The 26,985-nt window shown below is 36.8% G+C and overlaps 1 protein-coding gene across 1 annotated transcript in view; it reads left to right on the forward strand.

Moving 5' to 3' along the window:
• The first annotated feature begins 597 nt into the window (after window positions 1–597).
• LOC141436743 (lissencephaly-1 homolog) overlaps window positions 598–26,985 on the forward strand; it is a 36,074-nt gene continuing 9,686 nt past the window's right edge. The window contains exons 1-3 of the mRNA XM_074099769.1: window positions 598–754; window positions 3,665–3,799; window positions 25,851–26,004. Coding sequence (XP_073955870.1) covers window positions 3,762–3,799; window positions 25,851–26,004 — 192 coding nt within the window. The 5' untranslated portion in view covers window positions 598–754; window positions 3,665–3,761. The remainder of the gene's footprint in view (window positions 755–3,664; window positions 3,800–25,850; window positions 26,005–26,985) is intronic.

Raw genomic sequence — 26,985 nt, forward strand, 5'->3', positions numbered from 1 at the left:
CTACTGCAAAGTTGCAAACAGACGTTGAATATAATAGTAGGTACTTGTGCTTTTGTTTGTGACGATTTAAATAGGAATAAGTACCGATTTGCTTTTATGCGACATACACTCCAGCTGAACCAACTAAGACTAACGAATATTAAATATAATGACCCGGATAACAGCTCACGTCTTAAATCGAGTTTAGCTCGACATGTTTCGGGCTAATCCGTAGCCCTTCGTCTTCGGAGACGTCTAGTCTCACGGTAGTTTCATGTTCAAGACTAACGAAATTAACGAAAATTATTTGTTGTTCTTCACCGGCCCGCTGTGTTTGCACTTTGCTTACTGCTCGAAAAATACTGGTGCTATGAGTATTTCGTTCGAGTATCAGTACGCATAAATTATTTGTAAAATGTGAAACTGACTGTTCCTATAAAATACTTTATAGTGCTTACTTAACCGATAACAAACGAAACAAAAGCAAAAGTGCTCTATTTCTCTATGCTTCAATGTAAATATTTTGTTTATCTGTGCATTTAGTATTGCCAGCCAAGAAAAATAACATTTCACAGTTTCTTTTATGAAATCATAGATGTCGTAGTAAAACTTCAATTCAACCGTAGAAAGCAGGGAAAAGAAAAATCGAAACTCGACAACGGCTTATTGAGCCATTGCAACGAACGGTTTCTGCCTTGGGTCTTGTGAAGTGTGTTTGTTGGTTGTGTGATATATATTGCGGACTAAAGTGCTTATTTAAGTGTTTTTGCGTTTTGTAAGTATTAATTACTGAATTATATTCGAAACAAATAAGATTTTAACGAATCTACGTAGTGACTGGAATGTTTCTTCGTTCGTCTCTGTTATGTGGTCAATATGGCCGTTCTGTTACATTATTTGACTGTTTGTACAGTCAGTTTTAGATAGAAATTTATGCATATATCCTGGATTACGCATAGTAATCCCCAAAGCAACCTAATACTGATAAATTTCATAATTTCATTGTTTAGGTTGATGTGGCAAATTGACAGATTTTGACGTTTAATTTCTGATTCTGACTCACTGCAGTGCTCGCTTGCTGCATTTTTAATTTAATTTAATTTGCGAAAAAAGGGAAACTGAATAAGTACTCATTATTTACGTTCAGCATGAACTGTAGAAGATGTAGGTATTTCATATTTCTAAAATAACTTATCGCAATGGGAATACTGCTCTCAAAATAGAAAAACCGCACAAGATCAATATTTCTGCAAATACATAGATATATGTAGAAGAAAAAAAACAGATAATTATTTGCTGGTCTGCTATTCTTTCCTATATGATTGTGTAAAAAAGATCTTGATTGCATAGAAAAAAATGTTCAGCAACAGTATTGAACGAACACCATGTAGTCAAATGGTCAAGATCATGAACATTTTGTAAATTAGGTTTGAAAATAAGTAATTCCAATGCCAATCTAATCTATTAACATTATTTTATCAGTTTTTTTTGAGTAGTCTGTTGCAATGTTGTCAATTTTTTTTTTATTGAGTTTTCAGATAAATTTTGGAGTTCCATACATAGCTACAACGTCAAGGCTTGGATAATTTGTATCCATATCACTAATGTTAGGTTGCCACCAAACTGCCTGCTTGATAATGGGATATAAATAAATAAATAAATAAATATCATGGGACAATTCACACCAATTGACCTAGTCCCAAAGTAAGCTTAGCAAAGCTTGTGTTATGGGTACTAAGCAACGGATAAATATAATTATATACTTAGATAGATACATACTTAAATACATAGTAAACACCCAAGACCCGAGAACAAACATTCATATTTTTCATACAAATATCTGCCCCAACACGGGAATCGAACCTGGGACCTCAAGCTTCGTAGTCAGGTTCTCTAACCACTAGGCCATCTGGTTGTCTCTAACCACTAGGCCACACTACTACTAGGATATACTTGTTACATTTAATTTTACTCATATATTTTTACTAATGCTAAGTGAATATCCTTTTACTCTACCAGTAAATTTTAGCTGTTTCTAAATTAAAAGTAAGTAAACTCTTACTTAGTATGGGTTTTTTTTTTTTATTTAATGTAAGTTAGTGTAGTTTTTTTTTTTAATTTCCTTATCTAGTAAAATCTGAGTTGGGTGTAAATGTGTACTGAATTTACCCAATGATTTGTTTTCCAAAATCTTTAACATGATTATAATGATCAAACAGGTATGATAGCTTAACATTACATTGAATTTAACCTCTCCTAAAATCAGTAAGTCCAAATTGCAGCCATACCCGCTACTTCTAATGACAAATCTTATTTATAATTCCTACAATAGGAATATTAAGACAGAAACTCTGTGTCACATGGATGGAGTTAATATCCACAGAATAAAACAACTGCACTTGCTTGCCCACAAAACTTTGTCTTGAGTCAGTAAGATAGGTCAAAAAAGATGGCAACCACTGTGGGAATTTGTACATACACCTAAGTCAGGCCCCATCTTCAGTAATAATGTAATCTTCGGCATCCATGTGCCTCTCTTGGATACTATGCAACAAGTTTGTGTGGGCCTCACCTAACTTGGTCGGACCACTTCCTTTTTACCTTGTAATAATTTTTGCATCACACACAGGTTACCCCTGGACTGTTCTAGTTTGCAATTCTTCATTTATTATTTTAGGATGACCGGATGGCCAAGTGGTTAGAGAACCTGATTATGAAGCTTGAGGTCCCGGGTTCGATCCCCAGCTGGGGCAGATATTTGTATGAATAATACAAATGTTTGTTGTCAGGTCTCGGATGTTTAATATGTAAAAAAAATTTTTTGTATGTATGTTTGTATCTAGATATAAGTATGTTTATCTGTTGTCTAGTATCCATAGTACAAGCTTTGCTAAGTTTCAAGGTCAATTAATTGGTGTCAAGCGTCCCATGATATTTATTAATTTATTTCTCATTTTGTTTATTCATCTCTTGGGCATCATACTTCTCTCCATGGCTCTTTGGGCTATTTCCAATTTCCAATGCTTTTTTCATCTCAATAAAAATTACAACTACCACAGGGTGAGCTTTTGTTGTGGCAGTACAGAATAGAGATGTGCAAAGTCAAGCAATTACATTATCATAATATGAGATGGGTAAGGCCAGACATGTATTGCAGCCATTGGTGTGCAATGGTTCGATTCCAGGAAAGGCTAGTTTGCACCTGAAGTGAATGCATGCCACAGATTGCTTGGTTCCCCACTCTTCCCTGCTGGTGCTGGATTAATTATAGAGGTTTACTCCTCAAAGCCACCGAAGCGGCCTACATACTCGGGCCGATGTAAACTTAACATTCTGTGTCGATTAAAATTGGGAAAAAACGCGATTGTGAAAACATTATGATTGTATACTTACAATGACTTACATATTGAAATTCGTGAATGAGTTTCAAAAGAAGATTCTATATTCTTTATGGGAAACCAGTTTAGAAAACAGAATTATTTTTCTTCATTCGAAACCAGGTTACCGAAAAAGACAAATAATTTGGTTTTCTAAACTGGTTTCGAACCTTTTATTTCCAAAGTGGCCGAAGGGGACTGAATTGACTCGAAAAAATGTGTATATCTTTGATGTTTCTTATGCAAGTATATGTATTTTATCCCAGAACACCACCAGCTTTTTACTACTCCAGTATTTCTTCCACCAGGTGTTATAATGGCAACGGTGTTCGCGCCGTCACCCGCGTGAATAGCAAGACTCTAGTGCAGTGATCCCGGGCCCGCCGCCTCGCGCCTCCAATCACGATGAAAATGGTGTTGTCGCAACGGCAACGAGAGGAGCTGTAAGTCTATAATTTAACTTCTTTAATTGTACCAGTTGAGGGAACAGTTAGCTATGTCGATAAACTCGTAAACTGAACGTACTTAATCGTCTACATTGCAGCGCCCAACGCCCCACTGAGCTTCATAACTATTGGCTAAACGCGATCGAACGGTCTTGTTTCTGCTTTGAACTGTAGGTCTCACTCAGTCCTCACCTAAATATTTCGTTCGAGAGTTTTGACTTGACACTTTTTTTAAATATGTAGTACTATGTATATCATACTAGCTTTTGCCCGCGACTTCGTCCGCGTGGATAGTAACTTTGGAAAGTATTTAATTTATTTAGGGTACCTATTCTGCCAATAATACACCATAGAAACTTCTACGGTTTACTGAAAATAAACCTATTTTAATACATTGCTTTATATCTAAACTATTTTTTTTTGTTCTGCCATTCTTTGATAAAACCAAAATATTTTGCGGGTAGCCACATTTTAGCAATACGACATGTATTCCCTGCCAACACAAAAGGACTAATTCTTCATAGTGAACTCCTTACTAACTTTCATTCCCATATTTTCAAGTATGAAAAATGACGAATTTTGAAAAGAGCCGGAACAAATGTTTTTTAGGGTTCCGTACCTCAAAAGGAATAAAATGGAACCCTTTTAGGATCACTTTGCTGTCCGTCCGTCCGTCCGTCTGTCTGTCAAGACCCTTTATCACGTAAACGTGCGGAGTATGATCGAGTTGAAATTAAAACCCTAAACTCAGGTCAATAGTCCCGGAAGCTGTGAAAAAATCGAACTTCTAAGTTAAAGTCATTAAAAAGTGAAAGGGTACTTCCGGCTGTCCTAGAACCTTGAAATTTTGTATAAAGATAGCTCTTATAGCAAATTTTATTCCCCTTATAGCGAAATAAGTAAGAAAAATCTGAAAATCGTAATTTTTCATGTCTGACTGTCTATGTCAATAAGCCATCTAAAATGACCCCCCATTGCGTACATTTTGCTTATGAGCTTAGAATGGGCTCTGCTAACACTGGATATTCATAAATACCTATGCACGGAACCCTTGATGCGTGAGTCCGAGTCGAATTTAACCGGTTTTTTTAGTTCTTATCGAATACCTAAATACTTAAATTACTGGCACTTGAGGTATCCCATCTTAGGCCTCTAGGTTGGCAACGCATCTGCAATACCCCTGGTGTTGCAGATGTTTATGGGCGGTGGTGATCTCTTACCATCAGGTTACCCACTTGCTCGTTTGCCATCCAGTCAAATAAATAAAATAAATAAATAAGAATACCTACACAAAGATTCATCAATTTATCTGTGATAATGACGACGTTCCATATAAATTTTCATCCCCTATTTCATCCCCTCGCGGGTAAAATTTTCATAAACCCTTGAACAAATATCTATTTATTTTACAAAGTGCCCAAATGCCAAGTTTCATAAAGAACCATCGATTTATCTTCGACAATGTCGACCTTCATATAAATTTTCATCCCCTATTTCAGCCCCACACAGGAAGAATTTAAAAAAATGCGCGAAAATATATCTATTTATCTCTTATCACGTGGCCAATGCCAAGTTTCATAAAAACCATCGATTTATCTTCGACAATGACGCTCTTACATATATAAACTTTCATCCCTATTTCACCCCCACACAGGAAGAATTTTAAAAAACGCGCGAACAAATATCTATTTATCTCTTATCACGTGCCCAAATGCCAAGTTTCATAAAAAAAACATCGATTTATCTTCGACAATGACGATCTTCCATATAAACTTTTATCCCCTATTTCACCCCTCACAGAAAGAATTAAAAAAAAAACGCGCGTACAATGTCTATTTATCTCTTAATCACGTGCCGAAATGGCAAGTTTAATAAAGATTCATCGATTTATCTTCGATAATGACGACCTTCCATATGAACTTTCATCCCCTATTTCACCCCCTCACAGGTCGATTTTTTAAAAAGCTCAAACAAATACAGACTTATTTCTTATTAAGTGCCTAAATCCCAAGTTTCATGGTTTTATTTTTGACAGCGGTGAACTTCCACCATATAAACTTTCACCCCCTATTTCAACCCTTAAAGCCTCTTTTTCGCGATAAAAGATAGCCCTATGTTCTTTCCAATGTCTATTCTATCTTTGTACCAAATTTCATCCAAATCGGTTTAGCGGTTTTTGCGTGAAAGCGTAACAGACAGACAGACAGACAGACAGAGTTACTTTCGCATTTATAATATTAGTATGGATAGTATGGGATTAATGTGACCATTTATTTTTTGATTCAGAAAGGGACATTAGTTTATTTAGGTCAATTAACAGGTAGTCAATGAAAACAAAACCGGCCAAGAACGTGTCGGACACGCCCGAAATAGGGTTCCGTAGCCATTACGAAAAAATTAAGTAATATTTTTCTAAGGATTTCGTATTTTGTACGGAATATTCCAAGTTTAGGTATATTTTATACCTTAGGCTGCTATTTACTTTTAAACTACTAATAATTCTCAAGAAAACTTAACCGTTATAGTTTTCCTTGCAAGTTTGATATACTTAATTAATATCATCCTTTTTTTTTTTCCACCCACCGGTTTAGTTTTTCAAAGAGTCATTCGAAAATAAAATGAAGAAAATTAGGATGAAGTAGTAGAATGAAGTATTACGCCACCTACAGGTGAACACAATTTGGGGTATTTTGGGAAAGGTGTATTTTGGGACTAGTTCTCAATTGGTTCTCGTGTAAATCGAGAATGAGCCTTTTTGGAAATATGGTGTTTTGGGCCTAGTTTCTTATGAGAAGAGGGGCTTTCGAAATTAGAGTGTATTGACTAATAGTGCGTTTTGGGACTAGTGCATTTGCCACCGGAGAGCATTACTTTTTATACAGAAATACATAATTTAATTTAAAAATTATAACAAAATGATAAAAATTTACTAGTTTCTGATTTATTCCTTTGTATTCACCCAACTACCTATCTGGATGCTAAATTTGAACTTTCTAGGTCACCTGGAACTGGGTTAGAGTTTTGATCTATAGGTGAGTCACAGTGATAAAGATGTCGATTTTTGGATGTTAATATCTAAATAACCGTTTGAGGTGTGTTTATGAAATTTGGTGCACATAATGTATTTCACAAGTCTCAATGAATGAGCCAAATTTGACATAAATAAATAAGAAATAAATATCATAGGGCACTTGACACCAATTGACCTAGTCCCAAACTAAGCAAAGCTTGTACTATGGTTACTAGACAACAGATAAACATACTTATATAGATAAATACATACTTAAATACATATTTAAACATCCAAGACCTGAGAACAAATATTTGTATTATTCATGGAAAGGTCTGCCCCGGCCGAGAATGGAAACCATCAGGTTCACTAACCACTTGGACATCCGATTCGGTCGTCATGATGTGAATGTGCGTGTGTTTTTCTTGTCAATAAATGTTGTGAGTTTGAGTTTGAAATAGTTTATGAGTTATGAGGGGGTTAATAATGGCTCCAAGTGGTTCGCGTAAAATTACACACGGTGCTGCTTGCCAGTTCTGGTAGCTTAAACTTGGCTTGACACGCTACCGTGTGTCTAGATATATGAATTTTCTATGTGTTTCGGGTTGTATGGGTCAATCAACTTTTTTACCGACACTAATCTGTCCGCGACATTTTTCAAACAATTGCAGATTTTTGTAAGTAACATATTTTTTCTGTAATTTAATAGATGGTGTACATGAATACATGCCATCCTACGTAAGTTCAATCTATTAAACCGTGTAATATCTTGTTGGAAGTATGATTTTTTGGTAACGCCAGAGACAATTTTGGTAACGCAGGAGACGCCGAAAGTGTCGGTAAAATAGTTGATTGGCCCGTATACAAACAAACACATGTTCGGCTAACACACGAATCTTCTAATTCCGAAAGAGGATTAGCTTCGATTTTAGAAACGAAAATAGTCGTTTTTATTGCCGTTTGACCGCTGTGTGTTGTGTGTCTGTCTGTGGCAGAGTAGCTCTTAAACGGGTGGACCAATATGAATGAGATTTTTTTTAACAGGTTTTCTAGCGTTGGTTCTTAGATACCAATGTTTCATCAAAATCGATTTAGGCGTTTTTGAGATATTGAAATTTGAAATGACCAAGGGGGGGGGGGTTATAACAAATATGAAAAGAGATTCACTATTTCTAAAGCAAAACCAACGAGACGAGATAAATTATGTCATGAGACAGAAAATGAGCGATAGTAGTTACATACAGCTATTAATTTAAAAGTTTTTTTTTTTTATTTAATTTTACCACTTTTACAACGAGGCTAACATATAGGTATACTCATGCAAAATTATAGCTTTCTAGCACTAACAATCTCCAAGCTAGGTAAGACACCGACGTAACTCTCAAAGGGGGCTAAACACTGTAGAAATGAACTGCTTAAGCTCGGCTCAGTGCAAATATGTCACTACCATATAGGATAATGTTGTTGCAATTATTAACAGCTTGTGGTTTTCTTGTGGCAAGCCTGATTAATCTGATTGTACATACCTTATTCTTATATAATTTGACTGGGTCGGGTATTGGTTTATAAAGTTACAAGAGCTTGTATTATTTGACATGTGGCTGAAGTATTTCCATATTGTGAGAGTTGAGACTGCGTTTCCACCAAAGATGTGCGAGGATGTGCTGCGAGGGGTGTGTTTTTCACGAACCAATAAAAACGCTTCATTTATCTATCCTCGCACAGCACATCTCTAGTGGAAACAGCTGAGCGTAGCGAGGCGAGGTAAATTCATGAAAAACACATTGCTCGCAACACATCCTCGCACATCGCTAGTGGAAACCTACTGGTTTTCATGGCTAGATTTTTGTTTTATATATGGTGGTGTTTCATGATATGCCTAGGAATTTCATGATCTGCCTAGGCGTCACTAGGCAAGGCAATTCGTTAAACGGCGAGTTTTGAACGATATGGCGGATGTCCCTTAGCCAATTCATGTAATGGCGCCATTTCACGATATGCCTAGGAATTTCGTGATTTGGCGGATTTTACGATCGGCCCCCGATATACATACTATTATCAAAAAGTGCTTGATAAAGTTTTTGAAATAATACAGTTTCAATGAATTCGGTCAAGCAAATAGTTGCGGCAGCAGCAAGGTCGAGCCACTAACGCAATCTCTCCGACACTTTGCTCGGACGCTAGAAACTTTCAGCGTTCCCACAGTATGTAAGTACCTACGCTGTTAGAATTAATTAGGTCAAAGAAAACTAATGCGGGTGGGTAATTTTCTTAAGGTTACTAGTTTGGATTAGATATACACGTTATCTAGTTAAAAATATCAATTTGTGGCATAATGGGATACATTTTATAACTAGACGAAATAAGTTACTGAATAACTATCTTCAACAGTTCCATCAACAAAACGATTAAGAAGCTGTTCGTATTTAGGTATAGGTAAAGAGTCCTCTGATTGTCCCAAGAGTCCCAACTCCAACGTTTTAAATAAGAGTATAATGAGTACAATAATAACACGGCAAAAATACGATTGGATGGAACCTTGTAGTAGATAAATATCGAATTACTAATGAGTCAAACATTGGCTTTGTGTTTTGGCATCATTATTCAAGGTGTTTACTAATCAATAAAAGGAAATTGGGATTATTAGGCGAAATAGTTTGAGCATTGTCGGATAACAAACATTACAACCTATCCGTTTGCGTTATTTGAATAGAAACACACTCATCAAAACGTATGAAAATTTGTTCTGGTATGATATCTGCCTGAAGGTTTTCTCTATTGTGGCGTCCCCCACGCTATACAAGGTAACCTCAGGCAGATCACAAAAGCGTATTCGCAAGAAGCAGGTTTCTGTATACCTATTTCTGGAGGTTTTTTGGTGTTCACGTTCAGTCAAACGAACCTTGCTGAAATATTCCAGAAGAATTTGAAGACACCTCGCAGCAGGTCTTAAATTAATTTTAGTATCCATCCGTCAAAAATAATCTGACTATATGCGTAGACGGGAGCGGCGTTGTCTAATCTCTTACACGGCGACTCTTCCGGCTTCAGGATTGCTTTTCCCTGTCGCATTAGATTGATCTTTGTTCTATACAATAATCGTAAACCTGGAAATATCGAATACAGACACACACCCGGTATAAATATAATACGCTAAACAAGTTTCTTACCTAAGTCTTAACGATTCCTATTGCATAGCAAATTCAGTTATGTTTGTATAACAGTATGTAACGACTTACTTCCTTCCACGTCTGAGTAACTGTCTATGATGTCTAGTGTCTCTATTCTTTCAGTGTTTGATTTTATAAGAATCTTAGGTGCGTCCACGTTTATGTAATTTTAGCATATTGAGATCAAGTGCATCGTATCCGTATCGAACATGCGTTTCCTAAGACGCTTTGGGCATAACGTATCACGAGCATTGCCCTGTAAAAAGTATGTCCAAATTTGTAATAATTGATTGAGTCAGGTGTTACTTTGCGGAGGTCCATATCAATGAACTAAAAGATTTTCTCAGTTTGTATTTTCGATATGGTTTTACGGGATGACCGTAAAAGTAACAAATTTGGAGTTGAAATAAAAAATACTAAAAGACTCCAAATAACCAATCATAATTTGATTGCTTAGAAGCGATATCTCTTGTCTGGGTGAGCGGTTAGTTCCGTAAGAATGTAACGTCTCTCGATGAGAACGAAATAGATTGTCGCTAGTGCTGCTGCATAAGTAGCGTAGTAAAAAAGCAACCAAAGATATGTGTGCATAGGAGAAATTCGTGTCTGTACTCCTGTCCAGTGATAGTTAAGGGGGTATTGCACGCAGCACGGAATGCTGAGGACCTAAGTTCGATCGATTCCCAGCGCTGGTCTCTTTTTCTGGTTTTTCTGTGCATCCATGTCTCAGTTTGTATTTTCGATATGGTTTTACGAGATGACCGTAAAAGTAACACATTTGGAGTTCAAATAAAAAATACTAAAAGACTTCAAATAAGCAATCATATTGAACTAAAAGAGTTTCTTAGATTTGCTTTAGTCGCGGGTACCTAAGCAAAGAAATTCTTTTAGTTCATGTCCACATTTAGCCGTATTATAACAACGTATCGTATCGCGATACCGTATCCCCTTTGGTAATTGAGGAAAAACCAACTCGAGGTCGATCGCCGTGTAAATCGTCATCATCATCCATCATCATGTCAGCCGAAACACGTACACTGCTGGACATAGGCCTCCCCCAAGGCTCAAGGATCAAGAGATCAAGGATGAAAGCAAAAGACCGGTCTGGGTGTAAAACGTATCAAATCATAATTTCGTATCATGATAGGTACTGTATCAGAACACGACCATACTCAAAGATGATACCTACCTGTATCTGATATCAATGTGTGGGGAATTATATGATACGTGGTACAACATGGATCGCGACGTATCAGTTATGGCGTGTTGCATGATCGCGTGTTATTTCGCGTCCAAACTAAGTATCATGTGTGTGTGATACCCGTCGGTCCTACGCGACGGAAATACGATACAGTAAAATTATGTGTGGGGTGGATCCACCTCTACGCTTAGTATTTATTTTGTACGAGGCAACTGGCGAGAATGAAATTATTTGGTATGCAGCTCACGCGTTCTTGCAATATTCACATTTTAAAACAAGAACAAATCTCGTGTCTATATCTCTAAATAATGTTTGCATAGCGCTTTTAGTTAGTATAGATTACTTTATATCTGAAAACCATTACTTTTTTATTCCTTTCTTCAATGTATGTTGGTTTATTTTTTGAATACTTTGTAAACCTTCTACATGTGTAGTCTAGTCATAACCTTTGCAGTAGTTACGTAACGCTCTCATAAGCTTTAAGCGTTCACATTTGGTGTTGTAGTTTATTACAAAGGCTTAATTTGATAGAAATTTATTCGAGGGGGTTCACTCCGAAGCATGAAATGGTGATTTATCTCTATGAAAGATCTTCACTGCTTTTGCCTATTGTCGTCGGTGGGCGATTACGGGGTCGCTCGTTCGCTCCGTCGACCTTTGAAAGTAACAGTGTTCTTCTTATGGCAGGGTGTCGTTGAACTCTGTCGGGGCCTTCCTCGAGCCATGCTCAACTTTCTTTCATCTACCTAGTACTAGAAATCCTATCATCGTTACTTGTACTATGTTTTTACCCCGTAACCATTTGTGGACCTATGATTACATGTCATAAGGTGTGTCTGACTTAGCGGGAACTGTTTTTAGAGAGACTAGATTACATAGTACATCTATATCTACATGTAAAATTCTCGTTTTCCATTTACTAAAATGCAGTTCTTTATTGAATACATGGCTGTCCCAAAACTTTTCTGTGTTCTGATGTTTGCTAGACAAAATTGTACGCATACGTGTCAACACTGCCTATTTAGACAATAGACTTACGTCACGCTTGCCCAACGGTTTAGTTTACCAACTGGTTACAATACAACAAACATGTGAGAAAACCCATGAACAGATGCCAACACTTACATAAGTGTCATGACACTATTAATTAAGTCACAATTATTTTTTACAATTGCGTCCACAATATAATCCTAATGATTTACGAAATCCTTAAAAGTCGGACACGGACACGCATATCTAATTTCCCATTGTGTTGTTGTGACCTAAAATGCCCCGGCGTTCCTTGACATACCCTTTGCTGCGGCTCGCTCGGTGAAAGGTGATCTACGACTACAACTGCGAGCCACACCGTGCCTATCTAAACAAAGATGTGGTCACGCTATTCACACGCTATCATTGTACCTTCAAGAACATCTTTACGTGTTAAGCGTTATTAGTTGTCAAAAATTTGTCTAAACATTATGTAAGCTCATTAAAGAAATGCGATCAAAGTATTAACATACTTTCCATAAATGTGCCGCACCCGAACACCGATCGACTAATACGTAAGCTCGTTCGTTGCGTCATTCATGTGGACCAGAATCAGAAACGATCAGAAAGCGGCCGAAAACGCACCAACTGGTGACAATTTTAAATGCGCACACCCTGAGATAGCAATCTTCGTAGATTGGGCAGATTCTGCCTTCCGTTTGAATCTGCTACGTAACGAATCGGGGTCGTCGAACGCGTCTGTTGATTAAAAATAACGATCACGAATTAAAACTGTAACATTTCGTTGGATGGATATGGTCCACGATACTCTTAATTCCGAAGATTGCAATTCCACCGTTCTAGCTGTCTTGCGTGCCGCTTGCTGAATTAATACGGTTTTATTACGTTACCATAACTTTTTAGTTCAGTGTCAGAATGCGAAGCTTCTTTTGCTATAAAATGAAATGAGGCCCGAAATAACTATAAATAACTTACCATACCGGTTTATCTTACATCTGCAAGCAAAGTAGAATGAGTATTTTTTATGTGTCTATTAGCAGGTGTTTCTGAACTTTATAGCAGTCCGGAGTTGAAATACCTTTATATGTAGTACCTACAACTATGCAGGTTTTTGTAGAAAGCACAAATATTGACTTTGTATAACTTTACTCGCACGTTTAAATTTTATTAAGTTTGACTTGCTATGCATTGTTCCCAGTTTTAATTAAATATCATCTGAGAAGTACTTTATAGGAAGTGCCTTATCATCTCTCAAGATACTTGAGATAATGACAGTGAAAGTATGTGGATCAAAAGCAATCTTATTCGGTGTTCTATTCAAATGATTTAAACGATAACGGTCTCGAATAAGCGTGTCGATGAGACCTCCCATCACTGCTCCGCTAACTGGGTCAAATCGAGAGTTGAACATTTGAACACCCAAACAACAACAAAAAAACCTTGCATCATACCTTATAATCATAATCGATCAAGATCACAATTTGTTATACATTTGAATATCCTAACAACGACAAAAACGTTACATTACATCATGCTTTATGACCATAATCTATCAAGATCTTAATCTAGCTCTTATTATGTAAGATCTTATCAGTTAGAAAACAAAACTTACGGTCAATGGATTAAATTAACTATTCACCTACTGAACTCTGGAGATGTGCGATGACAGCTTGTTATAAATAAACCAAAACACTCGCGAGTAATAACCAGGTGCTCCTAAAATAAACACTGAATGTAACAGTTATGCGTGTTGGATCACTGCAAACCTTGAAATGTATCTGCCTCTTTTTAAGATTATGACGTTCCTTCATCTGTAGAAATGTATTCAATTCAGGTCCATTCAATTAAAGCGAATGACTCATCGTATAATGGCGAAGACGCAGGTACCGGCTTCAATGTCAACCTGTTCAACTTGCTCATTCTTTTACGAGTGAAGTCTGAAGTTTTAAGTTTTTATCAAAATCATCTTAAGAGCTTTTTCCTGCTTAATATTAAAACATAGTATATGTACTTAGCAGGATACGTCTAGCTAACCGGCTAGTTGAATGGAATTTAATTCTCAGTTTGCAGTGTTCGTAAAATGTGGTATGTAACCCATTGTGTTGTGAGGTCCAAGCCAAGACCCGTTGGCTAAACAACTCTGTGGAGCGCAAGGAATGCCGTCTTCGCCCCGCCGCCGTTTCGCTGCCACAAACTACCTTATGCGATGTGCATTCAGCTTCTGCCTATATCAGAGTATGTGCGCGTACACGCACAAGTATAACGACATTGTTATAATGCTCTTTCAACGTCATCTTTATACAGCGAAAAGCTTGCTATTGGCGATGGTTGCCTTTTAGTAGTAATAAGAAAGTATATAGTGCTTTATACATTTGTGATATACTGATGCTTATATAACCAGCGCTTAACGCTAGCATGGTAAGCAAAATCAATACAGTTGTCTTTGACTTTTCCCCTTTATGAACCGTTTTTTGCTTTTGCTTCAACCCCTGTGTTGTTAAACGCCATTTATCGTTCGCATGAAACCTTATGACGGCCTGACCGTGAGTTATTTGATCTGTTTTTTAGTTTAGTTTATTTATTCATTCAATACATCATTAATTACATTATAATTTACATAAATGTCAGTTATAAGAATTTGTATTGAAATCGTCAAAAGTAATAAGATCGCGCACATGTTTGTTTCGGCCTCTAAATGAAGTTTATTAGTTTTTAACCCCCGACGCAAAAAGAGGGGTGTTATAAGTTTGACCGCTATGTGTGTCTGTCTGTGGCACCGTAGCTTTTAAACGGGTGGACCGATTTGAATGCGCTTTTTTTATTTGAAATCAGGCTTTCTAGCGATGGTTCTTATCTTAGACATCTTTCATCAAATTCGGTTTAGCCGTTTTTGAGATATTGAACTTGGAAGTGACAAAGTCGGGGGTTTTCCAACTTTTTGTTGGTTAGGTTATCTATATTATACACTATATACGCCATTTTAATTTAGACCTTCCACAATTTGTTTTAAGTCTAAATTAAAACGGTGTATTATTTTGAGTTGATGCGGTGTTGGTCTGGGAGTGTGATTTGTTGTCACTCACATAACGATAACGATTAACGATATAATTTAACTGACGGTTAAATGTGATGTCGTCCCTATTTGTTTTGTTCGAATAGACGGAGACGGCATCACATTTAACCGTCAGTTAACACTAATCAATGGATAGTGAAACAGCCCCTTCGTAATTTTAATTTTCCGTACCTACTACACATCGTAGAGTTACATTACGGTATAATTTGTTTATAGTTGATTAGTTTTGACCTTTCTCTGTAGCTTAACACCTTAAATCGGGGTTTGTGATAACAACGTTGAAGGTTTGATATAAATAGATACTATATTATGTAATCATATTTCGGGCTAATCCACTGATTGCAAGCATCCACCGCAATCTCGGAGAATGTTGAATGAATGAGGTGGTGTAAATTTTTTTAACAAAAAGTAAAACTGAATCCAAAAAAATTAAAAAATAACAAAAAATGGAACCGACTACAAATTCCTTGAAAATATTTTACTAGCACTAGGTACCTACTAGCTCGAAGTCGGTGCCTCAGCACGAGCCAGCAGGAATGGAACAATAGTCGTCTACCTTACCTACATACATACTATGGGTTTCAATCCATCCTGCTGGGTAGTGCTGAGTCACCGACTTCAAGCTAATAGGTACCTAGTGCTAGTAAAATATTTTCAAGGAATTTGTAGTCGGTTCCATTTTTTGTTATTTTTTTATTTTTTTGGAGTCGGTTTTACTTTTTTTTTTGTTAAAAATTGTAGCCAAAGCACATCTCACAACGATTCCATGAAGCCCAAACACGACTTAGTTACGTTGTTTTATAACAGAGTTCCGTTGCCTACCTTCCGGCTTCAGCATCAGATCAGTTCGAAAGAATCATTAACTTAAAGCTCCTTCTTAGTCGCCTATCTAGGTATATTAATAATGATCGTTTATAGACCAGCGAGGATTACTTAGATTTGGCGAGTTCCATTGGTCATCTACGGTCTTCTTCATCAGTTCCAGTTTACCAAATGATACTTTCTGAGTGTAAATGCTCATCTTAATGCTAAAAATGCCAAAATCGTTATAGGTTTGCCTATAAAATTTGAGGTTTGCCCTCGATTTCCCTAGGATCCCATCATCAAATCTTGACTTGGTGACAATGGGACCACCTCAGAAGAGTACCCTTTCGAATAAAAAAAGAATTTTGAAAATCGGTCCACAATTGACTGAGTAATCGGCGAACATACATAAAAAAAAAATACAAACATTGGCACATAGAACCTCCTCCTTTTTTGAAGTCGGTTAAAAAGGACTCGTGCTCGTGACGCACTCCGGCTCTGACGTCGCCGGCCGGCGCCGGGAGGGGGCGATCGATAAGCAAATCGCGTAGGCGGCCACCCTACACTACAAGAAACCTATTACATATAAACCCACTAACTTTATAACCAAAGATCATTTCTCCATTTACGAACAAGTAAAGAAACAAAGTTCAAGATTTGTATAATTCATTTCTATATGGCCATGTTCAAGGTTAAAAAGGAATTGGAAAACATTTTATTAAAATTATTTGTCAGCTTTATCATCTACCCTAGAGAAATCATTTTCAAGTAGGGTTTCGTTCAAACGGAAACATTTGAAGAAATATTTTAGCTAAACTGAAAGCATAAGGGCTAAGCGGTGTATGATGTTGGTTTCATTTTCTAAATTCCTTCCCGAAATTTTAATACTGAATTCCACTCCGCTTCAATTTTTTTTGTGGATCTGTTGAACAGTGTTTGTTACATCTGCATTCGAGGGCAACTGAACTGCATTGCCTAATGTCGTGCGCGGACCTCACGCAAAACATTCCTGTCCTAACATTCTACAAATTAAGAAAATGAGGACTTACGCAAGTTCACAGTAGCTCTTGCTTGCTTTTCATGTCACGTATGCCTATGTAAATTAGCTACGTGTTCCTTATACGACGATCATACCAATAAAATCGCTATGTTCTCGTTGAATGTCAAGTTTTACTTCATTACGCTACTAAGCGCTCACCGTTACATGTCGTTTACCCTAATGGCTGGTCTTGAACATAATCGTTAGTTCGTTGTTTAGTTTCTACTCAGGTTGTGTTGTGTGCCAACATATAAGAGAATCTGATATGGACCAGAGAAGCTTACACACAGTATAAATAATTATTGTCAAGGGATAACATACGTACAAAGTTGTGTCATCAAAGAATTTAATATTTGTCTAGCTATATGATCGGAATAGGTTATTGGCCTGCCTTGTGTTTGTTGTGCCCATAGCTAGGAATCACTGTAGTAGTTAGTAAGGGGGTTAGGACATTTGCCCAAAATCGTAATTTCCTAGTAGCAAAATTTCCATTCGCATATTTTCCTATTCTTAATTTACACCAGACGTATTTATTCCTTACATGATTTTTCCATTCGCAGATTTTCCTAAAAAAAAAAAACAATATGCTTTTTTACGGAAGCTTATTTTGACAATCGCTTTTTTTTCCAATTTTAATCGACACAGAAACATAGGTAGGTTTAGGTAATATTAAGTTTGCATAAGCCCGAAGGGCCAAAACTATACAAACGCGGAGCTCCGTCGACACTGTTTCTGTGTCTATTAAAATTGGGAAAAACGCGATTGTGAAAATAAGCTTCAATAAAAAAACATATTGGGAAAAAAAGCATTTAGGAAAATATCGTCACTACTTTGAAAAAATCTCGTATCTAAAATCAATACGTCAACAAAATTTAACCTCGATATAACGTCCATAAAGTGCACTCAGAAAAATGATCTATTTTGAGGTACGAGTTTTTTTAAAGTGACGATATCGAATGGAAAAATCATGTTAGGTAGAAATAAATACGTCTGGTGTAAATCAAGAATAGGAAAATGTGCGACAAGAAATTTAGCTAAATACTAGGAATAAGACGATTCTGGGGAAATGTCCTATAACCAGTCGTTCGTTAGTAAGCTCTGTGTGCTGCGCGTTTATTTTATTACGCTTTAGTACTTTAATTCATAAATAAAATAATTATGCGTGCATTCGGTTCGTGATTTACTTCAAATCTTGGTGAACATTTTGTTATCAGTAAGATATCGATGAACAGTATAATTGTGCTATCAGCACTTCTTTGCTTTATTATTAACTGACTTTAAAAATGGAGGACGTTATTAATACTTCATAAATAATAATTATCGAAAATACAAACTGAGACATGGATGCAAAGAAAAACCAGAAAAAGAGACCAGCGCTGGGAATCGAACCCAGGTCCTCAGCATTCCGTGCTGCGTGCCATACCCACTGCGTACACTACCACTGGACAAAAACTGTAACTAAACTGTACTGTGTCTGTACTGGTTTGTATTTTCGATATGGTTTTACGGGATGACCGTAAAAGTAACAAATTTGGAGTTGAAATAAAAAATACAAAAATACTCCAAATAACCAATCATAAATAATAATTCATAAAATTAATTACATTTACTATTATTATTTATATAAATTATTGATTATTTTAATATCATTATTGTACACCACAGTAGTAAGTGGTACTTGTACTATTACTTATTCTGTGGTGGTACAGGTACAATACACCGCGCAACCGGCGCAACAGTAAATTAATAATTGGTAGTTAACATTTTTTTATCTAGTAGACGTTAACAATGAGATACTGTTCCAAATGTTCAGTACTAAAATTGTCTCTTTGATTACTCAAAATATTTTTATAACCGGTAAAAGATCGTTCAATATCACTGAGGTAACAGGGCAGTATTTGAATTTTGGTGGTAAGTTAACATTGCCTTTGGCAATACTTAAATCATTAACTCTTACCCGAAAATATTGCAAATACAATCAAAATAATGCATTATCACAAGATTTTAGGAAATATATACCTACAATAAACGATGAAATTAAGCTAAATAAGCCGGTCTCTTAGTAAGATTTGCATTTGGCTGAAATTAAAGATTCACTGAAAGTATTTTTTTATTAATTACGTTGCTTTTTCTATGAATATGATCCACTATAGCCAAACAGCTTTTCAAATTACATCACGAGCTTTTTACTATCTTAACTTTGAAATTATTATTTCTTGTTGTACTTACAATCGCAAAAATCCGATTACTACGACCATAAAGCGAAATCGCAAAAAGCTTGAAAGAGCGGTTTCGCACTAACAACGGTCCGAGTCCATGAAAATCAGACCAGAGTAGTCGTAGAACCATTTGAATCGTGAAATCGGATGACGGAAATCGGATCAAGTGCGTAAACTACCATACAATAATTCTACGACTGCTCCGGACCGTATTTTCACGGTTTTGAATAGAATTCGTATCGAATCTACGAACAAATATGTAATAATATCGGATGTACTTAGTACAAAAACGCTCTAACAAAAAACTAACATATCAGCAGTGCTATACCATATTGTGTTGAGTTTAATAAATTTATTTAATCGTGCATCGCGTTGCTTATTTGAAATGCTAATCGATGATGATCGTCACGTAACGTAATATCAAGGTAATGGGTTTGTCAACTTTTCATGCTAATTTCGCTGATCATGTTTATAGTACGTTTCATTCAGGAACTGCACAAGTTAAACAATCTTATCATTATGATAACATATCAAATGTTGTAGGTAGTAACGGTTGTAGCAATTGCTTACGTCTTGGCACGTGGGTACCAAGAAGAGATTACTTGCTGACGTCCTATGTTTGCAGGTACGTAGGAGCTCTGTTAGGTCCCTGCAATCGCATTTACCATCGGAAATGTAGCGTGAAAGTTATATTCTCAAGCGGTCTCAGATCGACCCGCGCCTCTACCCACGAAACCACTTTCGCTAATACTAACTGTAATAACGATCAAGGTTGTGTAGCAAGTGTAACGTTTGAAACAATGGAAACATTTTTCCTAAATTGTTGCGGTCGCGCAGTCCCTTTAATAAAGTCAAGCGCGTCATCAGCTCTCATCCATCACTTGCAACAGTGAAACTGTCGAATATTGGCAATTATGGTGTATTTCTACTGTTCAGAGTCCACCTAAAACAAAAACAAGAAAATAACTGATGTAAGCTAATTTCCAGTCGCGATATTGACTGTTTTCACTTCCAGAAACAAAAAAAGGTTTGGTTGGTACGATTGGTCCCACGCGAACAATAGGAACACCCGCGAGATTGATTGTCTTTCGTATCGTTTCAGTTTCACCGCGCAAATGCCGCAGCCTAACGCAATAACGAGCGAGAAATAATCTCCATTCGACTGCGGCGCGTACATAAACGCTCGGCTCTTAAATTTACAACGACAATTCTGAATTGGTTTTCTCCAAGATTTCCAACTTAATATAACAAGAGACTCAACCTTTTACCAATCGATACTTAACGCTCGGGATTATCCGTTGCGCAAACGATATAATCAAATTACGCTTCATGAGAGGGTTTGGAATGGTCAATCCCCTGTATAACACAACACCATACGTAACGTAAGTTACGTAGGGTATTCCATGTTTGTTTGGTTTTTCCACACATGCGGTGTTTATGCAATTATTGAAATTAACTATTACAGAGCACAAGCCTTCGCCATAAAGTTTGGCAGCATTATGTTATTAATTTCTGAAATACAATTAGGCCGGGGGACGATCGTAATCCCTCGAGTATTTTTATAGGTTACTAAGTTACTAGTAGGCATCTGTTTCTAAGCTAATAATGTAAAAGTTATGAATTGGCAGTGCTTCCACCTCCACTTTTTACTAGAGATACAGGTTGGAAGGAAGTCCCAGTATTACCACATTGAGAAGACCTATCATGGATAGAAACATGATAATAAGGATATATTATGTATCATTTACGAACCTAGATCGATTGATACGTGAGTCCTGCCCTGCCTATTCTTAAGTGTGACTGTTAAGGTAGGAATTGTTGGCGCTACATAGCGAACAACTATTAAATTATAACTCATTCATTCCGGCAGTGCGATGATAGTCTTTTCATACTCTTTTGTTGTCCAAATTTTCGGGTATAAACAAGTACCAACATAGCACGATTAGCCCCGTTGTTCATTAGTTCTCTTAAGAGCAGCAAAAAATCACTCGCTCAACATCCCACAAGTGACGCTGACGCTAGCGGGTTTTTGTTGCGTCCATATCCGGGGACGCTTATTGAACGATGAGCCATTATTAATAAACTTCTTTGCTAATAAACTAGTCTCTGATTTATACTGGATTATTTATTTACAAACTCGTAAATATTCCACTCGCAACTACGTGTCAGAAATGTGAAGGTAATAATTACTTGATTCTGTTCGTCGTTCTACTCAGCAGTTTCTAGTTATTACTTGTGCTCGTTAAGCTGCTTCTACGCAAATAGTGAGCATTCGAATCAATTTCAAAGTGTGACTGGTTAGATTGTGAATTTTCCTTTTTTTTTCACAGCATCCATGTTAGACTACACGTTCGCAATCACATTCAACATCTCTTTCTACCGTAATACTATATGCTGTTTGACGGATAGAAGTGGTGAGTGCGGTTGCAACCGTGCGCTCTTTAGACAAGCCTACCGGATTTTAAATTGGAATTAAACATTGATCGAACGTATCAGCTCAAGTTTTGTTCAAATCCCGGCCTTAATAACGAGATCTAACGTGCGCATGATAACAAACCATTTTAATTTGTCACTCTATCCAATATCTCTTTGTACCCTCATTTAAAAGAGTTGACAGAAAGATATGGTGGAAACGATTGTGATCGCGAGCAAGTCAGACACTCGATATAGGCGGGCTGGCTATATCGTCTTCGTCTTGCGGTCGCAAAAATCTGTACGATTTATAAGTACTTATTAATTTTATTTATTTTGACTATATTATACTGTTGTGACCACATGAACGTGATTAATATAAACCCCGTATATTCAAGAAACATCCTCAGGGGCAAGACATTAAGTTCTTACACCTCTTTGGGGGTTAACAACGTAATTTATTTTAATATCAGGTTCGATTAGGATAGCATCGCACAAGATTAACTAAAACTTGTACCATGTATTAGTCGCTGACCTCATCGACGAATAGCTTGACAAAGTGATGTCATGCGAACTTTACCGAAGAGACCGATTTATTCAACTCATTAAAGCACTGATATTCAGAATATTCTCTAAATAAAAATAAGAAGTTCGTAGATAATAAACCTAAGCTTATATTTATACACGCTGTGTGTGTGTTGTAGAAACTAAACAGGAAGATCATGGACTTACAAGAAATTATCGGCATTTCTTCGTTGACTGTTGGCATACTTTGTGGCATGATAATTACGGATGCGGCCCATTATGCTGCAAGGGCGGCTTATCGAATTGGGACAAGTTCGACTATTCTGTTCCTGTCTTGTTAGTTGGATACTCATGACGAACTAGAAAGGTCGTAAACGTGACTTGATGTTCTTTGTTTAGCGTCACGCGAGTATACGTTTTGATTATGCTGTTTCCTGATGTTTAATTACGTATTTATTTATGTTCGTCATTGTGGAAGTAACTCATTAAGCACCTAGTTTATGGGCAAAAGACCACAAGCGAGATAGCTTGCAGAAGTATACTCGTTCATTTATACGAGTCACAGCTTTGAGTATGTGTTTAGGTCAGGTCAAGCAGAGCAATCTTGCTAGATACTCGTAAATGTACACTAAACAACATTTCCATCAGCAACTCTCACTCCATATCTCCGAGATTCAGGTTGACTGATTGCGCTCGTCGTGGCCAATATAATAGTTATAGTACCACAGTACATGAACTTGCGTTACTATATCGTACTTACGTCGCAGCTGCTGCAGGAAACATAAATGCCGAACATTTCCGCGAGATTACGGTGACACACGATCTTACCTTGCGGCTATGAGTATTGCATGTTAAACGATAGCCTCTAAGTATGACCTATTCATCAGACTCCGGAATGACTTATTCGAACGTCTGTGGCGCCAGATTTTACAACATCTATTTAGAACATTTTGCTAATTATTTTCTCACTCGTAATTATTAGCATCTGGGACTTTAATCATGATTATCTATGTATATTTTTAAAGTTACCTAGACGTTGCAATCACCTTACTGTGGCCGTAGTCACGAGTATTTAGACTGACATCGTCCCCACGGATGATATTAATTATTGTTTTGTACTTGATTTCTTGACGATGTCGTACTTTTCATTTCTATCTCTCCCCCAAACATATGTCTCTTTATTATGTATATCTAATATAATATACGATTTGCAGTTAGTCTGAACGCTCCTGTAGTCTTAGCTATAGCCTTGTTCGGTATGTTTGTAAACCACTTTCCTATTTATTACGTAGGTGTCAGTTTTCTCTTATTTTTGTCGCACCATCGCCTAAAGCCAGTCACTTGCCTACTTGAGCCCTTTGCGTGAGTAGCCAATGTTGCGCAGATTATATATCAAAAACAGATACAGCTCGTAAGTACAATATTTATTACAGAAAAAATATTTCCTTTATATTACCTGGCAGCAACTGGACTGTTATTGGACTTGTAGGACGCTGTCCAAACAAGGAGTTCCGATTGCAGTTTATTCGCCCGAAACAACTGCCAACAAACAGTATTTATTTAAATGTTCGAGTTCCACATGTAATCGAGCTGTTGTCATGTAACATGCCCTTATATGTTAAGTCTACTTTTAACTTTCAAATTGGTCCAAATTCACTGAGTATATTTTGTAAAAACGTAGAATACTATTAAAAATTAAGACAATAGACGTACGGAAAACTTTGCTAGTTGGACTAACCCACATACATATGCCCAACACGTGTTCCTAATGGCATTAGAAGTTTCAGATTTCGTAATATCTACTTAAAATTTAAGGAAATCCTGCACTCATAAGCTTAGCAGCTGTTGTGTCAAAACGGCTTATATTTTTTTGCCGTTTTGTTTTACACGAACATTGAAATAGACTGGTTCACAGGTTCAAAATCCTGTTAATTTTCAGAATAACGCTGAAAATAGGTCTCCGCTCAACATTTACGGTGACAGGGCATCGCCGTTGCGTTGTAGAGAACATATTATGTATTTATATAATTAAATTAAATGTTAATATTAAAAGTTGAATAAATGACGGTATCTCCAGAACAGTTAAATAAATTACGTTCCGTTGAAAAAAGATTAGGTAGATTTACAAATTTAACAGAAAAAATAATTAAACATATAAGTTTTAATAATTGGCCTAGCTGTATGTTTTTGCTTCGTGGAGTTCTTCTTTTTCGCTGGATGCGAAGTACTAGGTGGGGGTAATTAAACCTATCGCAGCGCTAATAGGGGCCAAAAGTAGAAATAATGTAGATTCTGTCATCTGTCATACTCATATGAATCTGTCATTAACAAAGCAATTTTGACGACCAGATGGCCTAGTGGTTAGAGAACCTGACTACGAAGCTTGAGGTCCCGGATTCGATTCCCGTGTCGGGGCAGATATTTGTATGAAAAATACGAATGTTTGTTCTCGGGTATTGGGTGTTTAATATGTATTTAAGTATGTATCTGTCTATATAATTATATTTATCCGTTGCTTAGTATTAATTTATTAGTATTAATTGGTGTGAATTGTCCCGTGATATTTATTTATAATTTGTGTAGACTTAACTGCCTAATTTTAGTAATAGATATTTGTCTTCTTGAATTATTGAACACAGTCCCTGTTTTGTTCTTAATTCCTCTACATCCCGGACATGTCCAGCAGATACCAACAATTTTCCTTTTAAAATTTTATATTGAGGAATACACATAAAACCGGTCGTCAAAATAATACGTATTTTGATCTGAAAACAATACTTAATTTATTACTAGCGATATAAATTAATACACGTGATAGGTTTGATTTTTGTCACAACCTCAGAGCCGACAATCTTGCGGACGCTAGGTGGCGCTGATGTCGTGCACAGAGCCAATACTTAACAAGAACACGCGATTAAAAAAAATTGCTTATTTCGTATTTTTAAGTTATCAAAATAAAATATCCAGGACATGTGCCTATGCTTATAGACGAAATTACTAGAGATGAAACGGATAGTTGTTTGGCCGGATACCGGATACCGGATATTCGGCCTAGTCTTAATTAAGCTAATTCGAACATGCGCATGACACTCCGTGCAGGTTGCAACTTGTAGAGTATAATTAATTAACTTAGGGACTGTTTCACCACCCATTTTATTAATTTTAACTGACGGATAAATATGTGATGTCGTTTCTGTTTCTTTTGTTTGAATAGACGCGAGACGGTATCATATTTATCCGTCAGTTAAAATTAATCAATGGGTGGTGAAACAGCCCCTTAGAATAATAAACTGATGTCAATAATTGAAAAATTCATAAACAAAAATACCAGTTTTTAATCATAACTATAAGTTTTTTACCATCCGGTATCCGGCCGGATAGTACACAACTATCCGGTATTCGGCCGAATAGTAAAATAGTGGCCGGATAGGTCGGATACCGGATACTGGCCGGATATCCGTTGCATCTCTACAAATTACACACTCTTATGATAGTCTTTGTAGACAACCTGGCAACGTATGCTACAACTATGACAACGCAAACATAGGATGGTTCCAGCTTACAGAAAAATATCAAAGTATACAATATTATTTAACTTGCTTCAGGAACAAAGCGATCGCCGACTACCTGGGCAGCAATGGCTACACCGACGCGCTGGAAGCGTTCAAGAAGGAAGCAGACATGTCGGGCGAAATGGATCGCAAGTTCGGCGGCCTCCTAGAGAAGAAATGGACTTCCGTCATTAGGCTGCAGAAAAAGGTTAGTTTTGAGGCAACACGGGAATGTCGCATCTTATCATCTATTAGAGCACAGTATGTCAAGTATTACAGGCGCTACTGTTCATTATAGATTACGCCATCATCTTTAGCTATCGATACGTACTTTGCCCAAGGCATCCATCGTTCTCGCAAACAAGTAACTGCATCTAACAATAACTTTGGGAATAGTAAGATACCGCCTAAATTAGGCCTGTAATCATCAACTGAAAGCTTAATTATAAAGATCAAATATATGGTACTCTTAAAGAAATACCCCGCGACGGCGATTGAGAATGTTCTTAATTGACTTGAGTATTTTTCTTATGTAATCGAGAATGTTGACTGCTCTCAATTATTTAACATTCCTGTATTTCCAGTTTCGTTCAAATGTAAAGCGGTTTCAATTATCCGGATATGGTTAAGTGATCTATAATGTCACAATTTCGATTAATTAATGTCATGCTTCATATCCGTTTTTTGATCTATATCTATACCACACCTCCTAGAACAAAATGTCTCTAGGTTGCTCTTATTTGACAAGTTTAGTAAGCTTATTAATATTTCATCTTCAATTGTAGTCGTCGAATTGAACTCTACTAAGTAAGTATTCACATAAAGTGATTCTACATAGGTACTTGTTAATGTTAAGGAATGCGCTAGAATCGTAACACATTACAATTAAGGTGACTATGCCTCTTGCGAATCTATACAGTTTCTCTTTCACTTACCCGAACCACTTTTATTGGACGAGCAAATTGCTCGTGCATAGTCTTGCATAACCTAAGTAATTGATATGTATATAATCACATCACGAGGAGATGATGGATTACACCTATTAGATGGCTCTTCGCGGCATAATTCAGCGTGAACTTTTCGAAATGTTATGAATGACAAAGCTTTTGCTATGTCTAAATACTTTTGTAACTTGCAACGGTATATAATGGCTTGGTCTAGTCATGACATCTCCGTTTGTAAGCAATGC

The sequence above is a fragment of the Choristoneura fumiferana genome, chromosome 17 (genome assembly GCF_025370935.1).
Source record: "Choristoneura fumiferana chromosome 17, NRCan_CFum_1, whole genome shotgun sequence".
Lineage (NCBI taxonomy): Eukaryota > Metazoa > Arthropoda > Insecta > Lepidoptera > Tortricidae > Choristoneura > Choristoneura fumiferana.